The 19,835-nt window shown below is 37.0% G+C and overlaps 1 protein-coding gene across 7 annotated transcripts in view; it reads left to right on the top strand.

Annotated features, from left to right (window-relative positions):
* The window catches only part of LOC127876711 (S phase cyclin A-associated protein in the endoplasmic reticulum-like), a 98,735-nt gene that overhangs the window by 8,702 nt on the left and 70,198 nt on the right, over nt 1-19,835 (top strand). For 3 of the 7 annotated variants that reach the window (XR_008048041.1, XM_052422120.1, XM_052422126.1), the window contains exons 2-11: nt 4,558-4,666; nt 4,921-5,141; nt 5,688-5,791; nt 6,807-6,941; nt 7,820-7,995; nt 9,141-10,012; nt 15,359-15,529; nt 17,123-17,195; nt 18,921-19,050; nt 19,215-19,326. Coding sequence is in view for 6 of the 7 variants with exons in the window: in XM_052422120.1 (XP_052278080.1) it covers nt 4,558-4,666; nt 4,921-5,141; nt 5,688-5,791; nt 6,807-6,941; nt 7,820-7,995; nt 9,141-10,012; nt 15,359-15,529; nt 17,123-17,195; nt 18,921-19,050; nt 19,215-19,326 (2,103 nt within the window). In the remaining variant the exon portion in view is untranslated. The other 4 variants (XM_052422123.1, XM_052422121.1, XM_052422125.1 and 1 more) reach the window with 4 other exon arrangements.

Genomic DNA, 19,835 nt, shown 5'->3' on the forward strand with positions numbered 1-19,835 from the left:
TTACATTAGAGATAAGCAGCCTTTAAACAATGAATCTTGCTGGGGTGTGTATTCACATGGATAATAGAAATTAGAATAAATCTCTCAGGTGCTTAGGTTAGTTGCTTTCAGGCAGGGAATGTGTACCTACATGTAAAGTAGTATAAACACATGTCAGTCTATCTTATGTGTGTGTACACTGTTGTGTATATGTGTGCTTTCTTAAGCTTTCACTTCATTCAAAACATAACTGTGCAGTTTGACCTATGTTTTCATGTCATTGAATTTGGATATGGTGGATTCATGGTATTTAGGTTATTATTTTCTATTGGATGTTCTTTAACTTCTGGATATTATTTGTAAAGAGGTATAAAGTAAAGTGCAGTGTTTTATCTATTGTTTCAATGTTTAATTTTGACTTCAGGTTATCAATGATTATTATGTATTGAATATGATACGCTTCATAGGAGAAGTCGTTCAGATATGCTCACTGTAAGGTTATGTTTCCTTATGATTTGATCAATTATTTTTCGTTATAGAAGTAAATCCAATGACATTATGTTCTGAGAAAATGCTTTCAATATTTATAGTGGTCTATATATACTGGTATTTTAAGAAAATGTATATCAGGGTATTCAAGTGTTTAACTGAAAGCAACTTGCAGTATGACAGCATTTGCAATGTCTTACGTGTTTATTTTTAAGACGATTATACAGTGTATTTGTAAATTGTAAAATATTGGACTCAATATTAAATATTGCACTGATATGTTTCATGTCATTTTCACTCTGAATGGTTTTGTTAAAAGACAAACACAGGTAATTGATTATAACCCTGCTGTCCTTGAGAAAGCTATATGAACCTATAAAAAGTGGTTTGAAAGTTTACCTGAAGTAATCTTCACAGGTTGGATAGGGAATATGACTGGAAAATACATTATGTGCAAGCAGGCACACTCTGTACTTGTGGAGCACTTAGTTCATACATCGGGAATATATATTGCTGTTTTCTTCCACAGATAAAAGAACTATTTTGAGTGACTTCTTTTGATAGTTGTTACAATATACATACAATGTAACCTTCAAGTCACCAAATTATAGTGGGGATGATAATTAATGATAATTTGTGTGAATATTTTTATGCCAATAGCATCTTGTTGCAGGAGGCACATGGTTATGGTCCCATGTGTCTGTTTATCTCTGTATGTTATTTGTTACTGTCCAGGTAAACAAGATTTTACCATTTTGCCTTACACACCTTACACAAAGTCACACAAACTCTTCTTCTGACAACTCTCTGTGTTCTGTATTGACCCATTATGAACAAACAGCACTTTGACCTTAACATTATTTAGACTTCAAAATTATTCAAATGGACTTCGGAATGTTAGGCTTTTTAATGGTTATCTAGATAATGCACCAAAACATTTAGCTTAACGTCTTTGTTTCTTAGACAGATTTTGTTTATCACCATCACCTATTCTCCAATATTACCTCACCTTGTTTTCAGCTTGCCCTTGACCTAATTAGATTTTCATACAGCAGCAGTTTATCTTTCTTCATCAATATATTTACACTGTTTGAGTCCCAGTCTGCCCATTGTACCCAACCTCTTACCCTTGACCTGATCACAGTGTTTTTTTTCACAAATAGGGGAATGGTGGCGGGGCCCGTCCAAAGGGGAAAAACGCGTCGTTTTTTAGAAAAAGGGGAAAATAATAAAGAAATCACTCTTTTATATGTTATGATATTTATTATATGAATACACATGTTTATATGAATGTAATATTCACAGCTGAATTTCTCTGTCCTTTTTCTTAAATATATATCAATGATTTTTTCAACAGTAGTTTCAGACATTTCAGCCTTCATGCACAGTCTCAGTTTTCCTAGCCATATTGAGTCTAATCGGGATTTTTTATGTCCCCCACTATAGTGGGGGACATATTGTTTTTGCCCTGTCTGTTGGTCTGTTGGTTGGTCTGTTGGTTGGTTGGTTGGTTGGTTGGTTTGCGCCAACTTTAACATTTGCAATAACTTTTGCAATATTGAAGATAGCAACTTGATATTTGGCATTCAGATGTATCTCGTGGAGCTGCACATTTTGAGTGGTGAAAGGTCAAGGTCAAGGTCATCCTTCAAGGTCAAAGGTCAAATATATGGGTCAAAATCGCTCATTTAATGTACACTTTTGCAGTATTTCAATATTCAAGATAGCAACTTGATATTTGGCATTCATGTGTATCTCATGGAGCTGCACATTTTGAGTGGTGAAAGGTTAAGGTCAAGGTCATACTTCAAGGTCAGATGTCAAATATATGTGGCCAAAATCGCTCATTTTATGAGTACTTTTGCAATATTGAAGATAGCAACTTGATATTTGGCATGCGTGTGTATCTCATGGAGCTGCACATTTTGAGTGGTGAAAGGTCAAGGTCATCCTTCAAGGTCAGAGGTCAAATATATGTGTCCCAAATCGCTTATTTTATGAATACTTTTGCAATATTGAAGATAGCAACTTGATATTTGGCATGCATGTGTATCTCATGGAGCTGCACATTTGGAGTGGTGAAAGGTCAAGGTCATCCTTCAAGGTCAAATATATGGGTCAAAATTGCTCATGTAATGTCACTTCTGCAATATTGAAGCTAGCAATTTATATTTGAAATGCATGTGTATCTCATGGAGCTGCACATTTTGAGTGGTGAAGGGTCAAGGTCAAGGTCATCCTTCAAGGTCAAACATCATATAGGGGTCAAGGTCATCCTTCAAGGTCAAACATCATATAGGGGGACATTGTGTTTCACAAACACATCTTGTTGATAGATAAAATGGCAAATTTGAGCATTTTTTTTCAATAAAATGGACCAAAGTGGAATGTTTTTATCAACAAATATTGACACAATATAGATACACCAGGCCTTTTCCTGACCATTTTGGGAAAAAAAGGCAATTTATATGAAAAGTCCAGTTTTGGGAAAAAATAATTTAACATAACTCTTTATAATAATTCAAAAACATATTAATTTGTTATATACTTTGTTAGTTGCTTATGAAATAAATTTGAGATATATTAATCATTGGAGAGTTCTTTCTAAAAAAAAAAAAAATTTTTTTTTTTTTTAAACTTCTGGAGGGGATTTTTTCTTCAAAATAGGGGAAAAATATATACTCTTTTTTTGAGGGGAATGGGGCCGAATATCGGCCCCGAAATTGCCATAAAAAAACACTGGATCAGTACGTTGAACAGTTGAGATGGGCTGACCAGTACAAAGTTTGAGCCACTCACTTGGTGTCTGTGTGTATATGAAATACTTTAAAGTCTATAACCAAACACATGCTTGATTGTTTTCTTTATATTGGTCATTGTATAAGTTAGATGCACATGCTACATCTGTATATAACTTTTGGTTAAGTTAGATGCATATGCTACACGGATTAGGGACACATGTTAACAAGAGTTTGCAATGTGTCTGATTGTCAATGAACTGTGTGATAAATAAGCACAATTGAATTTTTATTCCCCTGGTAGGGTTGCATATAGCAGTTGAACTGTCCGTCAGTCAGTATGTGTGTATGTCAGTCTGTCCGTCCGTCCGAAAAAAAACTTTAACGTTGGCCATAACTTTTGCATTATTGAAGATAGAAACTTGATATTTGGCATGCATGTGTATCTCATGAAGCTTCACATTTTGAGTGTTGGAAGTTCAAGGTCAAGGTAATCCTTCAAGGTCAAAGGTCAACAAAAAAGAAAAATTTCAAAGCGGCATTCTCATGAAGCTGCACATTTTGAGTGTTGGAAGTTCAAGGTCAAGGTCATCCTTTACGGTCAAAGGTCAAAAAAATAATATTTCAAAGCAGCGCAATAGGAGGCATTGTGTTTCTGACGACCACATCTCTTGTTTATACAGACTTCATATTTATGAATGAAGATAAACTTTAAAATAGAAGCTTGTAAAACTTTAAAATAGAAGTATACAAGCAGGTATATCCTGTCACTGCTTAACTGTATTGAAGATTTATGCTTAAATCACAATTTCATAAGTTTTCACCGGAGCTTTCTGATTCATGTTTTAAGATATGGATGAAATAGAGGATATTTGTTGGACTTGGTGGATTATCGAATTTAATACACGAGTGATCATAGAAAATAATATTTTTACGAGTCAAAATATATATTTTCTATGATCACGAGTGAATAAAAATCGATATTCCACCGAATCCAACAAATTTTCTTTTTATTTTATGCTTTATTTTCACAGTTTATATACATTGTTAAAGAGTTTAACTATAGAATTTCGCTGGGATAATGACGTCATTTCGTCCAAAAAAATGACGTAATTTCACAGTAAAAACAGTTTGAAACAGTGAAATTATCAGTTTTAATTCACTGATATTTCTCTATAAACAACCAGAAAGCATAAAATAAATAATGTTTAACCAACAGTTTTTAAATTCTTATGTTCAAGTGAAGTGAATATTTTGTATGAATCTAATAAAAAGTGTTATTTACCTCTACTGATTTATTTCCATAATCACAACATAACTAAAGTAACTGTTCCTTATTGTGTTGTTTCAGACAAGAATGAATACTTCAGACCGGGTGAAGAAGATAGTACAGGAGGAGGGTCGCACTGCACGCAATCTTGTGATCTACCATGTACCTGTACAGGAGAATAGTCAGCCAGGTAGGGAGCTAATACTGGCAGCAATAGTAGCTACTTTAAGGGACTTGTTCAAAGATTAGCAAAATGACATTAATTGTAGATAATAGTAATGTAACTCATGCATACTATTATGATTTATACAATATAAGTTCTTTGTAATAAAAATATTACAGGTTGGGCTATATATGTATCATTGATGCTTGACTGCTGAAGAACTGCTGAAGCAGAAAACAATTACCTGAACGTCTTTGGATGATAAATTACTTTTTTTCTAGATCGCTCGAGGTATCGACAAATGCGCAAGCCAATCAGCAAGGAGCAGGCTGACCTGAAGACCAATCAAAAAGCAGACTTGCTGAAGTCCCCGAAATCTGACAGTGGTAAGAAGCCAGACCTTCGAGCACGCTACTGGAAGTTCCTGTTTGATAATCTCCAGCGCTCGGTGGATGCCATCTACGAGACATGCGAACAGGATGAGAGTGCACTGGAATGCAAGGTGTTTGTCGTGATAGTTATATGATATTAAGCCACTCTCCCTAGAGTAAGCGCAGGCTATGTTATCTATCTTATGTCAATCATTTTATTTGTTTAATAGTTTTGTCTGTCCAATAATTTGTTTTTGGTCAGCATCAAATTTCATTAACAATATGATTGTAGACAAATATTTAGGCCAAGTTTGATAATCACTTTAATTTCCTGGCCCTGTTGAATGTTTTGTGAGCCTTGAACTACCAAATTGGCCTTTTTAGCATTCCAACAGTTTTCTATAAACATTCCTAACAGCTCCCGTAACAGTTAATTTTGGTTGACTGGTACTAGGGTTTCTTTCAAGTTTCAAGCGGTTAATGTTTAATTTATGTTACTCCTAAAAATTTCAGTCATTTTCTTTCAACTTCAAATAGTTTTTGATGAATAACTCACAGTATTCACACATTTTAAATTTCTGAATTAAGAAAAGTTAGTAGATATTGTTTTAAGAAATTTGGCCCAATGAATGCATTAAACAAGGACCAGTATGACTTGATCTGATGATTCAATCCAGGAGGTCATTATGATGCTACAACAGAGCACGAAGGATTTCCAGTCGCTGATCGAGCGCATGCATGTACAGAAGGTGTATGAAGAGGCTGCTAACCAGGGAGATAGGTAACTTGCCCTCACTGTTGATGGCAATGCATCATTATCATCATCATTTCTGTGATTATCCATATAATGATCATCATCATAATCTTAATTATATAATTATTATTATCATCATCTAGATTTTCAACATCATTATAACCATTATTTTATGTTGCTGTATCACAAATGGTAGAATATTTTAACAGTCTGTTTGCATTCCTTGAAATAAAATGATTAAGTCATTTTAATAGAATTATTATAAACTGCATTACATTGAAAAAAGTATTAACATATTTTTACGAATATATCAAAAATATTTGTCCATTCTCTTAAAAATAAGCACCATTCTTTGATGCTTCTTACCTTGAAGGACTAGTGATGGCAAAGCCTAATATGCCCTTATACAATCTTTACTCGCCCTTACAAAAATATTATGTAAGGAAATCAAAATATGTTTCGTTGGTTTTAGTACATAAATTCAATTTTTTTTTTTTTTCATATTTATTTTAAAGTCATGTTATCTGTAAATGTTCATCAATATCATTCAGTACAAGATACAGAATATTTTAACAAGAAAGTGTATGCATTTATATTTTTAAGAAACTAATGAGTTTTTATCATTCTTTACCTTTACAATGAATAGGAAATGCCTGTTTGAAAACATGAGTAAATGATTATTGTTCTAAAGCAGTTGTGTCAGCAGATAGCTGTAAGTAGATGCTCCTGGTTGGCTTGGAATGAGCACCTTTTTATTTCTGCATGTTACGTCTTTTTTTCTTCCTTTTTTTTTCTTTAAAAAAAATGATCTAAGTTTGAACAATGATATACATTTTTATTTTTTTTAATGGCATTTTACCATTTTACACATGGAAAATGCACCTGCACATTCAGACAAGCATTAGATGAATCAAGCTTGCCATGGTGAGCAGGCCAGAGGAATTTTACATCACTGAGACATGATGCTGGTAAATTGAGTAACATTCATAATATTAATGCATCCTGGTCCTAATACTGCCTATTTCTGAATGTTGTGTTTCAGGCCTACGTCTATAGCATGGGAGGTGAGGAAGATGTCCCCTGGCAAGTCACCCAGCGGTCTGGCTCACAGGACCTCACCCAGTCCTGCACAAAGGGTCCTCAACTTTTCATTCCCGGAACAAAACAAAACACTTGGGTATGTTGTTGTTTTCTTATTTGTCAAATCTGTTCAATAAAAAAATTGTTGAATTGTTCAATAGCAAAAAAAAACAGAAGGCTATTTGTTTTAATAAATTTCATCTTACAATTACTATTTTTAGATTCCACTTCCATATTCTATGACAGAGATGAGCATACCAAAATGGTTCCTTTGTTTATCTCTTCAAACACCATTTTCCTAAGTGGCATATTCGTTTAAATAAAACCGCGCTTAACACATGTTGCATAAGACTCTACAGGCCAATCTGTTACAACTTTTAATGAATATGCATTAAGCTACAATTTCCAAGGGTAAAGCTTATCTTTTTCAAGATGGTTGGAAACAAATAATAGACTATGAAAATTTAACTTGATCCATTAAAAAAATGGCAAGGGGACAGGGCACTGCACTTTATATGGCTCTAGCAAAACTTGTTAACTCTCTGGATGTAACATTTAAGTCCAATCTTCATTACACTATCTCAGAACATTTGTTTTGCTGGTATGTCGACCCAGTGCAATAATGGTGCCTGTCTGTTGAAAAACATGCCTGCCAGGTGGATAGGGGGCCTTATGCACACTGTATGGAAGTCGCATTCTTAGTCAAATTCTTATGAGACTTAATGGGGGCATTTGATCAAGTTATATTTCCAATTCATAAAATGGTTCGGGTAGTATATGAAGCAGATGCACATCTCCTCTGTTCCTGTGATTGCTGTTTAACTTAATTTACCTACTTTACTTTTAACTTTAATTTTTAGTACTGCTCAATTGAGTTCCAGGTTTTATTGTTCATTCAGGTGTAGATGAATAATTAATAAGCTTATTGTAAGTATTATTTAAAACATTTTTTTTAAACAAGAAATATATCACCAGGTCCATGCCAGCAGGCAACAGCTGGGCAGATAGGGTCAAAGGGACAGTATGCATCTCCCCAATCACTTCCCCTGCTGGCAGTGAGCCAACTCCTGGCAAGGGAGACCACCCAGTCCTGCCTGAGCCACCAGTTCTTTCCCCTGTACCATCTTCACTGACTGAGTCAGAAAACATAGGTTTGTATTCAATTTTAGCGGATATATTAAACTAGGTCTGATGGGATTTGGGGTGTAGATATAGTAAAATCCTCTCATTATTCTTAATATCATATATTAGCTTGTACTTAAATGCCATAGTCCTTTGTGACTGTGAAGAGGGGGTATATTGTTTTGCACATGTCGGTCGGTCAGATGGTCGGTCGGTCCGTCCACCAAATGGTTTCCGGATGATAACTCAAGAATGCTTAGGCCTAGGATCATCAAACTTCATAGGTCGATTTATCATGACACGCAGATGACCCCTATTGATTTTCAGGTCACTAGGTCAAAGGTCAAGGTCACAGTGACTCGAAACAGTAAAATGGTTTCCGGATGATAACTCAAGAACGCTTATGCTTAGGATCATGAAACTTAAAAGGAACATTGATCATGACTGGCAGTGGATTCCTATTGATTTTCAGGCCACTAGGTCAAAGGTCAAGGTCACAGTGACTTGAAACAGTAAAATGGTTTCCAGATGATAACTCAAGAACGCTTAGGCCTAGGATCATGAAACTTCATAGGTACATTGACCATGACTTTCAGATGACCCCTATTGATTTTAAGGTCACTAGGTCAAAGTCACAGTGACAAAAGACGGATTCACACAATGGCTGCCACTACAACTGACAGCCCATTTGGTGGGCATGCGTGTTTTACAAACAGCCCTTGTTAAATTATATTGGCTTGGTTTTGGAATAATGTTAATGTCAAAGATATAAATGGAAAGAAAATTTATCATTATGAAGATGATATTGCTGGAAAACATTGTAAGGTGATAATGTTACATGAGTGGTATGGATGAAGAAATACTATCTGTATACAATGTATAGTTCTTTAAGTCTGTAATGAACTTATTTATTCGTAGTTATCATCTTTATGCAATTTGATTTTTACGATTCTTTATAAATTGACTCTGAATTGTGTCTGATATAAATAATTTACAAAAAATGGCAAAACGTTTTTACAGCGGCAAAATTTACTGGAATCAACTTTTTTGCACCAGCGGTAACCCTGCCATTTAACAATAGAAATTTGATACGCGTCATATCAATACAGTTTGTCTTGTATTCTTCGGATCATTCCTAGTATCTGTTGATAATAGTAACTAGTATTGTTAATAGACTCAGCAGAGGAATCTGATGGCTGGGAGACAGTACAGCGAGGTGGTAAGACCAAGCCCTATGGTTCACCTTCACAGCGATCCCTGGAAAACCTTGTTACAATAGGGGTCAAAACTGAGCACCACAAACTCACTCGCTCTGTGTCAGATCCTGATGCAGGGCTGTTCCAGAAACGCCTTCAAAAGTCTGGCACACCTACAGACAAAAATGGTCGGATTGTTTCCTCTAAAGATGTAAATGAACTGAAAGATTCCCAATCAGTAACTAAAGCTGTGTCATTGTCCAATGGAGATATTAGTATATCTGTGCCTAGCACTGATAAAGATAAAAACGGTATAGCTCCAGATGTGAGTCAGTCAGATCTCCTCAAGGAAGTTACTTCAAGTATTACACCAGTGAAATATGACTCTAAAAAATCTACCTCTGTGATATCGTCCCCTGATCTCAATAAGAAATCCACAACCAGTGCCAGAAAGTCTGGTAGTGATTTTTCCATTATAGAAAGCACTAAAAAGTCTGCTTCAAACGCAGACAAATCAGCGAGTACTTTAAAGGTAAAGCCTGTCTCAAACCAGAAAGTGACCCCAAAGAAAACTGAACCGGCAAAATCTGTAAAGAAATCTAGCAGACGATCACCAGTGCCCAGAGACACAAAATCACCACCCAACAAGTCTCCAGTAGATGTGGCAAAAGAGGCGGCAAAGGATGAAAGTAAGATAGAAGAATTCGGAAACGAAACAGAAACTGAAAACAATTCCATGAAAGCTGATGATGTGTGTGCGTTGATCCGAGAAAAATTCCGAGCGTCGATGGAGGATATACAGGAGAATGTGGGCAGTGATGATGAATCTCGGGAGAGGAGGCTGGATGATGTAAGTTGTATTTCTCCTCTGTGCAAATTTTTTGTTTGAAAACATCACCATTCCCAAAGAGATTTGCCTACCAATTTTCAGGATTTGAATTCAAGAGACTACAAAATATTGCAACATTATATACACAAAATTTAGAATATATTGACTTTTTTGTTAATGTATATTTATGATAACAAAAGATTTTCAGGGGGTTTGCTGTCAAACACTATTGTCACCAAATGCAATTCAACAATAAATTCTATTCATGTATATTGAGAGAAATAGTAAGCAACCAACATTTTGCATTATGTCGCCAACCATTATTCTCTCCTGTACAGATGTGTACAGATTAAACTTAACATGTGTGTTTCTCTGGAAATGAAACAGGCAATGACAGTTATAAAGAGGCCATTTTCCAGTGGGTACCAGATAATGTCAACCCTTGTAAAGAATGTTGGTTTTTATTTCATTAACTAATTTACATCCTTTTTTGGCAGTTTTTTGGGACAGTCAGAGCCCTCTCTTGCCGCCAGGGGAAGCCACCCACATCCCTCATGAGGGGGAATTTTTGCGCAGATTACCTATTATGGGGATTTTTTTTTACTGTCTCATTACTTCATTTTTAGCTTGACTATTATATATTTGGTTAAGTTTTGTCTTATTGTCCATTTTCCTCCTGAAGTATCATAGCCATTGCTTTCAGACTTGGAAAACTCGCTAACTATTGTAAGGGTGCTGTACAGGGCAAGTTGCACAACTCAGGTTGGCTTTTTAACGGAATTATGGCCCTTTTTATGCTCCTCCAAAAAAATTGGGGGGAGCATATAGTCGCCGCTTTGTCTGTCCGTCCGTGTGTCCGTCCGTGCACAATTTTTGTCCGGGCTATTTCTCAGCAATTAATGACCGGAATGCAATGAAACTTTATGGGAAGCTTCACTACGAAGAGGAGATGTGCATATTATCAGCCGGTTCTGGTCAGATGATTTTTTTTCACAGAGTTATGGCCCTTTTGAAATTTTCCATGAACGGTACATATAGTGCAATTCTTGCTCGGGCTATTTCTCAGCAACTAATGACCGGAATTCAATGAAACTTTATGTGGAGCTTCACTACCCAAGGGAGATGTGCATATTATTAGCGGGTTCTGGTCGGATGATTTTTCACAGAGTTGTGACCCTTTGAAATTTTCTATAAAATTCTTGTCCCCCCAACTACTGTGCCCTCAAGACGTTTCCTTTTGATCTGAATATATAGTGCAATGTTGTGACAAAAAAAACTTTGGGGAGCATCACCCGTCTCCGACGGTTTCTTGTTTGTCTTAGTAGCTTTGAATATTTTGTTAAATTTTGTGTTTACATGGATCCACTTTACTTCTAAAGTATCAAGGCTATGGCTTTCAAACTTCAAACTTCAAATACTTTCTTACTATCATGATGGTACTGTACCTTGCAAGTTTAATTTGACCTTGACCTTTGAATGACCTTGGCTCTCAAGGTCAAATTAATAAATTTTGCTTACATTGCCATAACTCCTTTAATTATGATCACATTTGATTCATACTTTGACAAAAGAACACTTACCTGACATACCACAATGCACTCCACCCAAAAATAGCTGGAAGCCAGGGGGCCGCAGGGCCCCCGGTGGGTCCAGGGCAAAGCCCTTGTCAGGGATTCAGGGGGCATTTTTCCCCTGAAGGATACCAAATTGGTCAGAAGATAGGAAGCTATCCTGAAATACAAGACCAACCGATTTACGATCAATAACATGAATCTTTTTACCCAACTAAAGGCCAGTAGTGGGCGCAGACGCGATTTTTCTCATTATATTTAAAAACAAATATATATTTGTTTCGGTGAAAACGTTTTTTTACATTTGTTACATAAATTTTTTTATTAAATACAGTTTTGGCAACAGATGGCAAATCCCTTGGTTAGAGGAACTGCGTGTTCCGATCTTGGTAGAGGCAAAAGTGTTGATCAATTTTTCAATGTCCACTACATTTTCCCGGTGGATGTGGAGCACTGCAAGCGCTGTAAGGCGATCCTCGCCCATGGTAGAGAGAATGTACGTCTTAATACGCTTCATGGAGCTGAAGGACGGCTCGCAAGATGCTGATGTTGCAGGCATAGCAAGTAATTCTGTGAGTATCAGCTGAACACGCGGGTAAGCGCTTCCACAAGCATTCAATGCATCAAGCAGGGTTTTGGGCTGTTTGTCTGCATCCATTAGACTCCATCGGACCTTCCATCGATTGACCTCTTGGTCCAGCTGTTGACGCTCACACTGGAGGTCAGCTGCATAGCATTCGTACACGGCTGATATGTCTTTATCTGTGACAGACTGTACCATCGATGGAATGAGTGTCTGAGCCGCGAAAATAAAAATGTAAGATGACAAAACATATTAGACAAACGTTCAAATCTTAACTTAAATCTAATAAATTCTTCCTGTGGGTGTTCTTAAGTTAAATAAACTAGAACAAAGCAATTAAAAAGTTGCGCTTTAATTATAAAAAAAAACAACATTACCAAATAAGTGCAATTGTCTGCCGAACCAAACTTTAATAGCTCTTTCAGTGTACGTTAAACTTAACATGTAGAGAACTTTCTGTACGAAAATACAGTAGTCTGGATAAGTATTAACAATTGCCAGTCCTCATTCTTCAGTATTTGGTCACTTATTTCCTGCACGAGGTGATCTAGGAATTGGTAGAACAGGGATATGCGCCAATATGGCCTAGAATCGGAGGCAGGATGGTTGTCCCTGTGCTGTTCTTTGCTAGTTCTGCAAGGCGTTGATGGCATCACCTTTATTTTAACAAAAATTTCACATTTATACAACTTTTGAAGAAAGATAGCTAGCTGCTGTGAAGTAGTGTTATCGTATACGATTGTTATATAATGATACTGTACTACATAAAATTGTGTTTAAATATTTTTTGACGTAATTACGAAACACACAAACAAATGTAGAGATAATCATGTAAGTGGTTACTTCGTTGCTACACTGTGCAAATCTTCAATTTTTGGTCTTAAATATTTATCTCCTGTATGTTTAAAGATAAATTATCACTATGTAGGCGAGTAAATGGGACATATTTATCATACACACTTTTAAAACAATTGTAGCTAATCAACACTCTTATATGCGTTTAATTGTCATTACATCTGTATGTTCTGCTATTAAAAACTAATTTCCACGGAAGCTGCCAGGTCTACAGCCTCATTGTACAGGGCGTCCCAGACGGCTGGGTCTGCTCCCTCGTTCTTGAGCACCTGAAACACGACCTTGGTCTTGCGTACGGCCTCCAACAAATCCATGCTTTTCTGAAATAAAAAATACTTCTTTGTTATAACTAGGGATGCAAGAGGTTACAAAAATCAGTTACCGGTTAACCTTTTGCCATAACCGGTTATTAACCGGTTAACCGAAACGCATTAGGTAGTTTCAATGTTAGAGTACATAAAAATGTCATACTGCTCGAACCGCTCTATAGAAACGAAAGTAATTTCTAATTTGAGATCGCTTGCGTCATTATTTTATTTTTGATTGGGCCGCTTATATTACGTTCGCGTCATATCGCTCACACAATTGCTAAGTCAATATTTCTGGCATTGTCGTGAACACATGCTTCAACACGTCCCTTCAGACCAAACTCATCCACACAGTCCTTAAGGCGAATAGCAAGGTTTTCGCCGATGTGTCGCTCTGGCATGGCGCGGATCATAAGTATGCGCGACTCCATTGACCAGTCTTCTTTGATGTAGTGTACGGTTACTGTGAGGTATGCTTCTGTGGCATTGGATGTCCAGGAGTCAGTTGTGAGGGCGACTGATGTGCTTCCCTGAAGACTGGACAGCAGAGACTTCTTTGCGTCATCATACTGCTGGTCAATGCGCGCCCTGACGGTTGTTCTAGAAGGCACCTCGTACTGCGGATTCAGAAGTTGCATCAGATGACGAAAACTCTCGTGTTCCATGATTTTCATGGGCACGTATGCCTGGACCACGAAATATGCAAGGGCCTGATTGATCGCCTCGCTCGAAGCAAGACGGGGCCATTAACCTGGTGTAACGTCTGTTGCTTTGCCACATCCGGACTGACCTTGTTGTTATCAACGGACGGTTGCTTAAATTGTATATGATTTCGAAGATTTGAGGTGCCGCCATGCAGTTGAATTGTTGCACTGCATAACAGACAAGATGCAGTGCTCTTGTCTGCTGATTTTCTGAAGTGTTTCCATACCTCGGACGGTAATGGTGGTATCATTGGTGACATAAATTACAATAATGGTAATACTTTCTCAGAAACAAATACGACGTTAACTCGACAAGATTTGAACTACGAATGCATTCCTAATAAAATTGTTTCTTATTAAACACGGTATTTTCGCGAGCAATCAGTGTTGGATATTGGTAAACAAAACATCAAAAAGCCGTGCATTGTCTAAACTGTTTTTTTATCGCGAGTTCGATAAACGTGTCAATTACGTCTTCTCTAATAGCCCCCACTCCCCGCAGTTCGCTAGTTAAATTTTCGCGAGTCAAACAAAACAATGGTGCCCCACCCACCATTTTATGTTATGTTATGTTTTATTTTATGTTTGAAATACCGCCCAACCATCGCACCCAAGAATCCCCCCCCCCCCCCCCTCAATTTTTTTTTTTTTTAATTTTTTTTTCACATTTTTGGAAGATAATGTTATAAATGTCCACGCCCCCACACTTTACACCCCTCTTCACTCCACCCCTCCCTCCTTTGTGATTAAAAATGAGAGTCCCTTCACCTTAAAAAAGAAATAGATGAGCGGTCTGCACCCGCAAGGCGGTGCTCTTGGTTTTTTTTGTTCAAGGGGGAATTTTTTCCACAAAATAGGGGAAAAAAAATGATACTTTTTTCATGGGGGAAGTCGCCGATATTCGGCGGTAAAAAGTGCAAATCAAGGGCCCTGACAGTAATAACATTTCTAACTTGGTCAAGCATAATGCTAGCATGTTACAGCTTCTCTCTTGGACTTCTCTATTGGATTTTCTTTCACATTTTAAGAGGCTTCTAAGTAGTCGTCCACATATGCCAATCATATTTATATACATGTACAACTTCTATTTAATTCAATCATTGCATAGGGACATAATGTGTTGAGCTCTTATACTATGTCATACAAAAGAGCCTGTGAATTGAGTTTGACTTTTCCCCTAATAAAGAGATCTGGTAATGTTGGTGATTTTACATAAATGGATATTGATCCATTAATAATATATCGGGAGGAATTCAAACTTACAAAATCTAATTAAATCCAATATCCTGCAATTTTTTTTGCACTGTTAAATAGCATAATATTAAAGGGGTATATTGTGAAACCAGGCCCTGTTGAGTGCATTGAATGAGGAGAACAGTCTGACAGTGGAGCTGGAGTTGGAACACAAGCAGGCCTTGGAGTCTGCAATGAGAGAGGAGGAGACCTGGCTACAGGAGTTGGCTAGAGAGGAGAACACCAGCATTGATGTGGAGACAGAGACAGAAAGTGATCTGGGGGTATGTACTGAGTGCATTGTACAGTGAGAGGGGTAAATAGAGAAGAAATCCATAATATGGAGTCAGAGTATGTTTGTACTGTTTAGTTTAGTATTGAGTAGTAATTCATTGAGAAATTCCAGTTACAACTATTGGCTACAGTGTTTTATTTTGGTAACTTTTACTGGATTGAATTGCAAAAAAGATTGAGAGAGCTCTGGTTTATTTCGTAGTGTACTGTAGACAGTCTTCAGCAATGTCACATAACCTTTATTTGCTCTGAGGTCTGTCAGTCTTGTAACTTAAACTGGTCTATGTTCCAATGCCTTGAGGGCTCACCTACAAGTTTGAACTTAATGTCGCCTTTGCATAGTATCGGCCTAGAAACTGGGGGGTCCCAGGTTATATCCCCACTGTGGGGATTTAGATCTAACCCAAAGATACCACACTTGGAGACTTTTCTAATGCAACACTTGAATATCTCTGTTATGAGTTAAGATTTTGATTTAAAAAATGCTTAAGCATGTGGGGTATGTATAGTTTCGTCTATTTGCACATGGAAATGGTGAAACACAATATTTTTATAAATTTATTTCCATTTCATCAATTTAAGTGGGTTCTTATACCAGGTAAACATAAAAAATACTTAAAGAAAAAGATTTGCTCATATGAATATTCAGAAGTTTAAGCATGCATTATTGCAAACTGCATGCTTCCCACCCCATGGGATACAGCGTCCGATTGCACAGATGAATGATTTTATTGTTAGCTTGCACCATATGTAGTCAAATGATTACATCTACAATTTTGAATGAAAATCTTTACCTTGAAGAGAGATATAAAGGTTTTAAAAGTGTTGCGTTAAAAAAGTCTTAAATACACTTGCAGGTTACCTGAAATTTGCCAAAATGCGCGGTTGCGCTCTTAAATATTCAAATGAGCCATGCATTTTTACATTATTACTAGTTTTATGTTATCCTGATGTAAGAACCTACCTACAATGATGAAATTGAAATTAATTTAGAATAATATTTCGTTAAACCATTTCCATGTGAAATCAGATGAAACCATACATGCCCCAAGTGCTTTAGCGCCCAAATGTCACTGATGAATGATTTTATCGTAAGGATGTTCAGAATGTAGTCAAATGATCACACATACAAATTTTAATCAAAATCTTAACTAATAACTGAGATCTTCAAGTTTGAAATGTGCTGCGTTAGAAAAGTTTTCTAGTGTAAGTGCTGGGTCTGCTGAGAAAAAGGACTTGAAGTTAGTGTTTCAGTTAAGTCTGACTGGAGATATTTTGTGTATGAGTTTAAGTGTAGGAAGTGTATTTGAAGACTTTACATGCAAAGTTCATTAATTACACCAAAATCTGATTTCTTAACATATTTATATTTATGTTTAACTTAACGTCTTTGAGTAAACATATGCCATATATCTGCTAAATATATGTGACTTTAAATATGTCTATATGTTCAATTTATTATGGGACTGACAGAACCATTATGTTATCAAACAAGATGAAGAATCTAGCATGCTGTCTTGGGACAGCTTTTGTCCTGTATTATATCTCCTAAATGTTATAAGAATGCATGTTTTCTCTTTCAGAATACAATGAGTTCTTTAGAGTTATCAAACCCTTCTAATTTGGACTGGGACACACTGGTTGCTGAATATGATGGTAAACAATTCAATGAATGCTTTCATAATGCCTCTTCTCAAAGAAGGTTAGGTATATTGCTTTGCACTGCATTTGGGCTGGGGGGTTTTTCTGTGAAATGTTTGATCCCCAGCTTGGCCACATAACATACATGAGGATTGGTAATAAAATCCTTTATACAGCCATTATCCCCCTACTTCTGATTCAAGTAGAACAGGTGTCAGTTACTAACATAAGTATGTGCATTTAGTATTAGTACTTGGTATTGGTAACCCAGCTAGCCATGAAAAAGTGTGAGGTGGTAAACTGAAAGTATTGATAAGAACGAAATACTCTTGATGAAAAAACAAATCAAACAAACAAACAAACAAATCGTCTGTAAACACACAATATTTAGAGAATGCTTTGACCTTCATTCATTCAAGTCCTTTTCTGAATACTTGGGAGAAAAGGATTTTGAGGTGAAATGTTGATGTCACAGGGGTCAGGCTTTCTGTTCTATTTTTTGTGAAGCAGCCTTTTGATGTTTAATTTGTGAAAATATAACAAAAAATTTCGAAATTGTAAGAAATCCAATTGCAAACTACTCAAAATTGTTGAGAAAAAGAATCATGAACTTGTTAAACATTTTTAAATTCAGTTTGAAGCCAATGTTGTACCATAATTTATTCAGAAATTAATTTTAAAATGTGTTTTATCTGAAAACTAGAGGTCAGCTTAAAATAATTGGTGTTTAAAATGGGTCCACTAAAAAAAAAACCACTTTCAAATCATGCCCCTGGTCATTGCGTCAATACTGTTAACCTTATTTATTATATAGACTTATATAGTAAGTAACTTAAAAAATAATTCATCTTTGTAATTTCAAGTCCCTGCGGTTTAATATTTAATAGTTAAAATCATCTAGTGTTCATCAACTAAGATCGTTCAAATAATGCCCCTTGGGCCAAAACTGGCCATGCCCCATGTCGCATGATTTATGTAGATCTATATAAATAAATGTGAAAATCTTCTCTAAAACCCGAGGCTCAAAGGTCTAATATTTGATGTGTAACATCATCTAGTGAGTTTCTTCAAAGCTTTGTTATGCCCCCGGATCAAATGATCGGGGGTATATTGTTTTTGGCCTGTCTGTCATTGTATTTGTGTGTCCCAAAACTTTAACCTCGGCCATAACTTTTGCAATATTGAAGATAGCAACTTGATATTTGGCATGCATGTGTATCTCATGGAGCTGCACATTTTGAGCGGTGAAAGGTAAAGGTCATCCTTCAAGTTCAAAGGAAAAAAAAAATAATTAAAAAAGCAAAGCGGCGCATTTTGGGGCATTGTGTTTCTGACAAACACATCTCTTGTTTGTAAATAATTTTTGTGTACACCCTGCTACCTTTTCCGTCAGGACTGGAAAACAAAAAAGTGTGACAATCTATATCATAAAATGTAATCAGATTGGTCCGCCTTTGAGCACCACCATGCACTGTTTGTAAACCTATATAATTTAATTAAGCCTGACACTGGGAAAATGGGGCTTAATGCATATGTGCTAAGTGCCAATCCCTGATAAGCTTGTGCTGTCATGGTATTTTTTCCTTAAAGGAAGTCTGTTAGCGAAAATACATTTAAGGCAAAGTGTCTTTGCTGATAAGCCTCTGTGGACTTCACAGGCTTAACTGAGATGACACTGAACGCTTTAGCATTAAGCCCTGTTTTCTCAGAGCAAGACTCAGACATATGTGCATGTTGCAGCTAAAGAGAAGGCAGGATCCTCACTGAGCTGGGGTGAGATGGTGGAGGAGGCTGACACACGCACGCCTGGATACGCTGTACACATGCATGAGAAGCTCTCGTCGCCATCAAGAAAAAGGTCGCATTTACAGTGAGATATATATCTGGGCTGGTATTCACCCAGCCTCTCTGTGAAATCTTAACTTGAGTTGCTATTGACTGTTGCTATTTTGTATTTCAAGTCTCTATGAGAGTCTGACCTTGACCATATTTGCACTGTGTTTTAGTTCAAGTTGTTACTGTCTGTCGTGTCAGGTCTCCAACTGAGTCTCGTAAGCGACATGAGGAGAAGCAGGCCAAGGCCCAGGAGCTGAGGGACAAACTGATGCAGGAAAAGTCAGAGAGGCTCCGTATACTCAGTCAGAAGGTAGGTCAGTCGGGGGATAGTGGGGGGGGGGGTAGGGTGTAGGGGGGGGGGGGGGGTAGGGTCGGGGGGGATAGGGGGGGGGCTTAGGCTCATGAGCTGAGAGACAACTGATGCAGGAGAAGTCAGATAGAATGCGCATAATAAGTCAGAAAGTAGGTCAGTAGCGGGGGTGGAAGACCCAGGATAACGAGAAACAAGCTAATTAAGGAGAAGTCATAGTGACAACATATAACTAGTCATAAGGCATGATTGCATGTGAGACTCATTGGGTCAAGGTAACTGCTACTCAAGATAGGAAAAAAGTTAGAATAAAGATATTTAGCTGAAAATGTTTGTGAAGGAAACTTACATGTCGAACTTAATCATTATTAACCAGGTTTTCCGAAGGAAAAAACTGGTTATTAGATTGGCGAATACGGGCGGGCTGGCTGGCTGGCTGGCTGGCGGGCGGGCGGGCGGAACAAGCTTGTCCGGGCCATAACTATGTCGTTCATTGTCAGATTTTAAAA

The sequence above is a fragment of the Dreissena polymorpha genome, chromosome 4, assembly GCF_020536995.1.
Source record: "Dreissena polymorpha isolate Duluth1 chromosome 4, UMN_Dpol_1.0, whole genome shotgun sequence".
NCBI lineage: Eukaryota > Metazoa > Mollusca > Bivalvia > Myida > Dreissenidae > Dreissena > Dreissena polymorpha.